This window comes from Anneissia japonica, unplaced genomic scaffold (assembly GCF_011630105.1).
Source record: "Anneissia japonica isolate Jap-2015-1 unplaced genomic scaffold, ASM1163010v1 scaffold211_len1577895_cov191, whole genome shotgun sequence".
NCBI classification, from domain to species: domain Eukaryota; kingdom Metazoa; phylum Echinodermata; class Crinoidea; order Comatulida; family Comatulidae; genus Anneissia; species Anneissia japonica.
Window position 1 is genome coordinate 1,079,789 of NW_022711099.1, and position 8,191 is coordinate 1,087,979.

The window sequence follows — 8,191 nt, forward strand, 5'->3', positions numbered from 1 at the left end:
GAGGCGCCTCGTACGGCTGGAGATCATACAAACTTACGTATAAATTATTCGACTTATTCGACTGCCTCATTTCGTTGAGCACGAATTTTCGTTGAGTATTATTTTCATTCGACTGGTTCGTAAATTCGTTGACAAAGAACATTAACGTAACCAGAATGCGTTAATCAGCGTTAAGTTATGCAAGTGACAAAAAAATATGGCCGATTGGTCAGTTTAGCAACAACATTTGCGTTAATATAATTCAGATTAAATTTCAGAAAATAAAATAAAAATTACAATATTTACCCACGTTGAAGTCAAAAAATATTTGTAGGTTAACAGAGTTTAAAAACTGGATGAAAACATTTTTTTTACGAAAAACCCATACTGCCACAATCCGAAGCAGCATTGATTACGCAGCGTGTATCACGGTAATTATGCAGCCATTTTGTTTTGTCGAGTAGGGCCTATTTACCAAAGTGGTGTAATAATTAAGATTTAATTTCAAGCTGTTAAACGCTCTTTTAATGACAAAAAATCTTCTGATTTCATAATAATAATTTAAAAAAAAAACATTCCACGAGATGGTGGTGCGATGGTTTCATGATTAGTTAACTTTCATAAACTTGCATTAATATGATGCGTCTGAAACTATATTACGTAATTTATTTACTGTAATTGGCTACCATGGATAGAATAATTGTGTGTGATTAAGATAAAATGTTTCCATTGACGTTCTTTTTTAAATGGATGGTTTTTAAATTACGCCTTCCCACGTACAGCCCCACTGTCTATAGAACTTACCGAAGGCGTCACAAAACTAATGCGTAGCCAAGGTTGTCTCGGATTTTGGGCGCTGGGTTTTCGTAAACAAACACTTTTCTGTAGCTCTATTCTAGTAGTATAAATGATATTTTTACTTTATTTTCACAGTATTATAATTATTATTTAATCTAAATTATATCAACTTAAATGTTTTAGCTAATGGTCAATCGGCTATGTCTGTTTTGGTGACGTGGAAAACTTATACCAATTAGCGTATTCTGGTTTTCGAACGTTCACTCTCAATACACCATAAAGTCTATTTCACTAACCAACCGATAAAAAATAAAGGTGTTTCTGCCAGCTTAGATCTATAAACTCTACCACTGATTTACAAAAAATCTAAAGCATTGCAATTTCTTTTTATATTTCACATTGTGTTCGACCACGGAGGACTGTTGATTTGTTCAAATAGGCGTAGCCTATTATAAACTGTACCTTTAATATATTTCATGTTTTCCTCACTCTCAAGCCGGATGGCTTAGGGCTCAAGCATACTTTTCAATCTTGTCCACAACAATAAGCCGTGTGAATAGCCTCACATCGAATCAAATATATTTCTAAGGTTTCTTTATTCAGGTACTTAAGTATTTATGGTGCTCAATGCCGTAGCCAGAATTTTCAAACATTGTGGTACAATAATTAAGAGTGGACACAATCCAAGAGTGGACCAACATCGGACTCATTCTAACGCGTCTATTGATGATTGTGTACCTGGTTTTAAAACTATATTAATTAGCAGAGGCAGGAGGAGAAGGAAGGTGCGTCCACTCCTTATATCTAAAAAAGGGAAAATATTATATCCATAATTGTGTGAGAAAACCTCTGGCTGGATGGACCACACTAAAAAAAATTACCTTCACCACAGTCCACCTGGTTGGCTGAGGTTGAAAAAATTAAGGGTTTCACAACCCTGGATGCAGTGGAAGTAGCATTCTCAGACATAAAAATGGTGTTCAAGGCTCTTAATTTTAAAATATAATATACCACATAATTTTTTAACATAAAAATAACGCTAAAAAGAAAAGATCAATTTGTTTCAAAAACTAGGAGGGAGCGATGAGCATCAGTAAGGTCCACGTCCTCAGCCCCGTCAATGGCAGAGGTGGACAAAAATATGAGAGGGGAGGGACAATTACTAGGACTAATTTTTAATTTTTTTCTCATTTTACTCATAAAGTATGACTAAAGTGGACCCATATTTTATAATATGGACCTATTTTCATTTTCAAAATTGGGACCCATCTTATGTGTAAATCTAACTAATGTGGACCCAGCGAAACCCAGTTTAGACATTAAAACCTGAAAAATGTGGACTCATCGCATGGTTAATTTTTGTTCTTTAATATTAAAAATGAAGAAAAAAGCGAGACAGTCCAGATCATCTCACCAAATTGGTGCTATGGTATAACAAGCTTTTGTAAACACGATTTCGTTTAATATTGTAATAGGCCTATTTTACAGTCCCAATCTGGCGCATGTCACCGCAGGTGCGATCATTCATTGTTCATTGTTACTTTTTAAAGTTCAACTGTTCAGTTCGGGTATTCAATTTAGATATTTTGTTGACAAACTTTCTGACACGGATACAAATTTGGTTGACCTTTATGTATTCTAAACTCTTTAGAAATTGGATAAATCGGCCATGTATATTCACTGTCCTGTATTCTTAAATCGTGAGTCTTCCTATTGGCCAAAGCTAAAATTAAGCCTTTGATCCCAAAGCGATGACCAATATTTAATATCCAAAAGCTTAAATACTACCAGCAACAAAGTATTGTCACATATCAACTTGATGCTTCTGAGTTAACTTCGAAAACTTGTCTAGAAATGATTAATATTTTATCTCTGGCCTGGTGTATTGCAATAGTCACCGGGCATTTTCACTTTGAACACGAAGTATTTCTTGACAGAGATGAAAATATTAAGCTTCTTTGGAGCGTAGAAGATGATAACATTACATTTGAAGTCCGTGCGAATACGACGGGGTACGTTGGGATTGGATTTTCAACTAACGGTGGAATGAGAGGTGCCGACATCATACTCGGATGGGTTAAAGAGGGCACGCCGTATATTTCTGTAAGTCTACATTCATTTTAAAGCAATTATTGAATTCATTCTTTTAATTGTAAGACAAGGATAATATTGATTGCTTAAGTCAGCACGGTTCTCCAACTGAACTCTGGTAAATATTCTTAAAACTTTATCACTTACCCAATTCAGAACCCCAACACATAAAATACAAAGACAAACAAGAGCTTAAAAAGTCTTTAAAAGCTCGTGAATTGCTCAAATGTAAAAACAAGTTCACTGTCAAGGAGCTCTCGGTGTTAAATCTGACTTAGGCCTATACAATAAAATTCATACAAAAATGAAAAGTCTATTTTTTTTTTGTAAATAATATGAAGCTAAAAGAACATCATAATATTAATCAGAAAAGCATGGTTAAAATATATAAAAAAAATTTTTAACTAATAATCTAAAAAAGAACAGAAGGCACAACATGCCAAAAAGCAGAATAGTAAAAAACGCTTAAAGTTAAGATTCGAGAAAAATAAAATACATAAAATTATTAAAATGCAATATGAAAAAAAATGCAATATTAAAACAAAATAAAGCACCCTCTGCATGGATAAACTAAAATCATTTTCAATGTTATATATTATTTTTGTAATTTAAATCATTATTATTAATCATTGTAGTGAAACCTCATGACAGGCCCGTAGGCAGGGGGGGGGGGGGGAAGAATTTCCAGGCCTCATTTTTTCCCGCTCTTCTACCTATTGATTTTTAATAATGTGCTACAAAATCTGTTGGAAACTATCAGCTCCAGTGATTGCAGATTGATCCGTGTCATCGGTAGGCCTACAGATGTAAAGAACATGAAAAATTACAATTTCACAGTGGTGGATTCAAGGGGGAAGAGCCCCCTAAAATTATAAAAGAAATGGAGAGAAAAGAAAAATCATAATTAAAGTTTGTCTGAGAGTGCCATTTCCGGCCATTTTGAGGTGCCATAATCATAAATTTTCTTACCGCAGCCCCATCTATTGTGGGGCTGAGGTGGTATTGACCATCTGTATGTGCAAGTTCCTCCCTTCACCTCCACCCTCTATTTCTCCTTCTTCACTGTAGGTCCCTAGACAATACTCAAATGAATGAAAATTTAAATAGGATATTACAAATTATGGATTTTAGAAATCCATTAAAAAAGGCCCTCAAAATGCTAATTGACAGAGCTTCCAGAAAATTCGCCCCACCCTCGCGGGGATCCCTAGGCAGTAGCCCATCGAAGGTTCACTTCGGTTGCAAAACGCATCTCCCCATCGAAAATCCTGTCTACGGGCCTGTCATGTAGTTCACCTTACACCAAGTGTGCAAAATTGATATCACCACGTTGCAGAGATGTATCTGCTGAAAACATATGTCCAGAAGAAAGAGCAAAGCGCCATAATGCACTATTGACTCCCAAAATGGCTGCTGTTGGAATGTTAAAGGCAGGATGAATAAAGTTTTAACTTGTAGGTCTACCCTTGTACCCAGTGGCGTATCTAGGTGTTTTGAAATGGGAAGGGGCCTGATGGTGGGGGTGGGGGCAGTGGTGAAGTGGGGTCGATGATTAAGTGAGTGGAAGCTTTGTATCTACTTAAGTGTGATTTTTTTGCATCGGAAATTTTCAATTGTGGGCGATTGGGGAGGTGGGTGTTTAGAGGGGGGGGGGGTGCCGTGCGCCGTCTCCTAGATAAACAACTGTTTGTACCTCGTATTATCACATTATCATCATAGTCATCATTATAATCCTTGTAATTATCACTATATAGTACGGTAACTCTATAATGATTACCCCTGAATTTAGGACCGACACGGCATTGGGAATGAAGAGCCTGTGGTGGATGTCCAAAAAGATGTTGAATTGTTGTACGGAAGTGAAACAGATGACTTAACAATACTAGGATTTCGGAGAAAGCTTTTGACCTGCGATCCAGACGATAACGATATAGGTGTAAGTCAATTGAAAGCTTGCAAATCCATTAAATTAGGTCTAACCCTTGGAATGTAGACACTATTTCAGATTATAATGGTGGGATTATTTGATAATCTTGTTTGTCACATATTTTTCTTTATATGAACTACAGTACAGTACAGTACAGTTTTGTTCCTCCCACTGATGCCAGTCACATCCAAGAGGCAGTCTTCTCAGCATCCAAATATATGCTGGCCGTATTTCTTTTTAAAGCGGTAAAGAACCTAACATCAGTTAGACAAAAAATGGCTCAACAAAATAATAAATGGACGAACATTTAAACACTGTGTAATTCATTAGTGTGAAAGGCGTCTCGGGCTTATACCAGATAAGCCCCCTAGGATTACGATTAGGCCAAAAAAATTGTTGTGTTGCCCTAAATGGAAAAACACGTAAAATTGCATTTTTAGTAATTTTTTGTTGACAATTTATTATATTTTTAAAAAAAACATGTATTTTCTGGGAAAAAATTGAGGCCGAAATCAAGTCTAATGCCCAACTAGTTTAGGGAAATAATATAAGCCCTATAGACTACTTTTTCAGTCAAGTGTATTCAAGAACATTATTTCAGTGTTTTTAGATGGTCGTTTATAATCGGAATTGTTGTATTATTGTACCATTAAATTAGCTTTTAAATTAAACATTTTCACGAAGAGCTACGTATCTACAGATATGAGCTTCGAAATTAAACAGACGATAGGCCTATTTTTATATTTTTATTTTAAACGAAGTCGGACACAATCCGGGTGATCTGGGCGTACCATCCCGACGATCCAGAAGACACAGAAGTGGTATACCATGGCCCCCAGCGTCGAGGTGTTCGATCCATCATATTCATTGGCGTCTTGTCTGCGGAGGTACTACAAGACGCAATGACAGACGATGTACTTAGTATGGATCTTGTTAACGAACATGTAAGTATAAACAGAAATATAATCATCATAAAGATGAAATAATGTGAAATTAGATCCCAGAGATTGCTCTTCAAAGATAATTAATCATGTGCCTTTAAGCTAAAATATTACATTTACCGAAACGTTACATATAATAAATGTTTTTTTTTTCTTTGCCAAGTATTACTGTGTATGCTGCAATTTCCAGCACTGAGTTTGGAAATACATATATTTTGAATAACAAAATTGCGATTATCAGTGCCATTTGTACAATAATCCACAGGTTAAACAAAATGGCATAAATAGAGCAATCTAAAATAACTAGACCATGATGGGGCCTTATAACTAATCTTAGTCTTCAATTCTGACCACATTTTAAAACAGAAAAGTCTGAATGCTTAAATTTCTGATTTCTCAAATCTCTTAATACCCACATTGGTACTAATATTAACAGGAAGTATTTAATTGAGTTAGATTTTACTCCAGCCCATATAGGCCTATGGTCAGAATATTAATACAAATTAGAATACGTTTCTGTGGTGTCAGGATGTTAACAATCATTTACATATCCTGTTGGGTAGTCAATTTTCAAAAGTTTAAAATTCTTTTGTTATTTTATATGTGTCTAGTTTTATTTCGGTTTTAAGGGTTTTGTGTAGGCCTAACTTCTTTCCCTGTAAACAACAATTTGTTATTTCGGTCACTACAAATTAATTAATGCTCATTTTCATGAACAGCCTATTAAATAGGATGTTTTTTTAAACAGTTAAAATAATGATGATTATTAATACTTACATTAATAACGACTATTACTCTCTAGATGAACAATATTTAAAATAAAGCACAGCCATTTTTTATGCAATATTACAATTCAGATTTTCTACCACCTAGGCCTACAGAATGAGATTCCTAAAGCTCATAGTTGTGGAATTTATAATAATAACAACTAACTGGTACAATGTGATTATAAATTGATAATTTGGCGAGTCAGGGGCACCGTACCTTCAGCTCTAATATCGGCGCTGGTTCGAACGGCTCACTCGCCAATGGTTCCGGTGGTGGAACATGTCTTCTCGGAAGGACTTTAAACCGTAGGCCCTGAACGCATCGGCTCGTGTGCACTTTAAAGAACCCAGTACATCCTTCGAGATGAGAGGGGGTTACCCCGGTGCCTGGTCCATTAAGCCCCCTGTTGTTAAATGGATATGCCACGAAGGACAATGATTAAGTTCACTTATTGGCATATCCTTGGCGTTCGTGCCTAATGAAATGAAATGAAATGAAATTTTAGAATACATTGACCATTATCAGACAATACACCTTAAAGGTTTATAATAGTGTGGAACTTAAATAGTGTACGACCGAGATGTAACAATAGGAAGCATTGATTTAATTATCTACATTATGTGCCGATCGCAAGTCGACCTAGCATCATGTTGTGATAGTGTTTTTATTATAATTTGGATGTTCAGTGTTTTGTTGACTATACATGTTGTTGCAATTGTAGACCCTGATACCAAGTGGCGATACTACATATTGGTGCACTCATTATGAGCTAACAATGCTACCAGGACCTCACCATATTATTCGGGTAAGTGAAGAATGAATCAGAAATATAGCTATATATAGTAGTGGCCTACTACTGATAATTAATTTTAAAAGAGCTATTAGGTAAGGTAAGCTATCCTTTGTTGTGTAGTAAATATGCCTTTATTAAATGCACAATGAACATATTTAAATAACATGAACTCTTAACAAATATCAATGGTTAAACATTAATGTTGTTACTACTGGATGAACATAATGATGATGATGATGATGATGACGAATAAGATGTTTCTGTTTTTATAGACAGCAGATCAATTATGATATTGAAAATGATCTGATAAAATATTTAAAAAAATAAAAATGAACAACTATGAAATAAGATTTAATAAATGTTTGCATTTTTTGGTTGATTTGCTTATATAAATAATTCTCACATAAAACGAATGTAATGTACTAATAGGGAATTTCAATCAATTAATAACTGACCAATCAGAAGAGCGCCACGAATATGTACAAACACACGTGTTGTCACTACAAAACGTCTTACCTTCGCAACAAACCCCAAGGGGTGGGGCTTAGCGAAAAGCTCCATAATCTTATCACCAGTATCAGCACCATATGGCATTTTTTTTAAATTTCAGATTGAGCCAGTTGTTGAGCCAGGGAATGAAGGCTTCGTTCATCATATGAATCTAATAGAATGTTATGAAGATCTGAGCATCAATTCAAATAGCAGCTTAGACTGCAGAAGTGAAAATATGTTTCGTTATAGATCGTGTGAAAAGGTTGTCTATGGTTGGGCCGTTGGCGGAGGAGTGAGTATGATTAAAATCTGTAGGAATGTCATTGTGTTACAAAAACACACACACGCACCCCCACACCCACCCAAACACACACACACACACACACCCACACACACACACAC

General features: G+C 35.4%; 1 protein-coding gene across 1 annotated transcript in view; it reads left to right on the forward strand.

Moving 5' to 3' along the window:
- The first annotated feature begins 2,553 nt into the window (after positions 1-2,553).
- The window catches only part of LOC117107312 (DBH-like monooxygenase protein 1), a 12,590-nt gene continuing 6,952 nt past the window's right edge, over positions 2,554-8,191 (forward strand). The window contains exons 1-5 of the mRNA XM_033248955.1: positions 2,554-2,880; positions 4,658-4,804; positions 5,557-5,739; positions 7,226-7,309; positions 7,908-8,081. Coding sequence (XP_033104846.1) covers positions 2,632-2,880; positions 4,658-4,804; positions 5,557-5,739; positions 7,226-7,309; positions 7,908-8,081 — 837 coding nt within the window. The 5' untranslated portion in view covers positions 2,554-2,631. The remainder of the gene's footprint in view (positions 2,881-4,657; positions 4,805-5,556; positions 5,740-7,225; positions 7,310-7,907; positions 8,082-8,191) is intronic.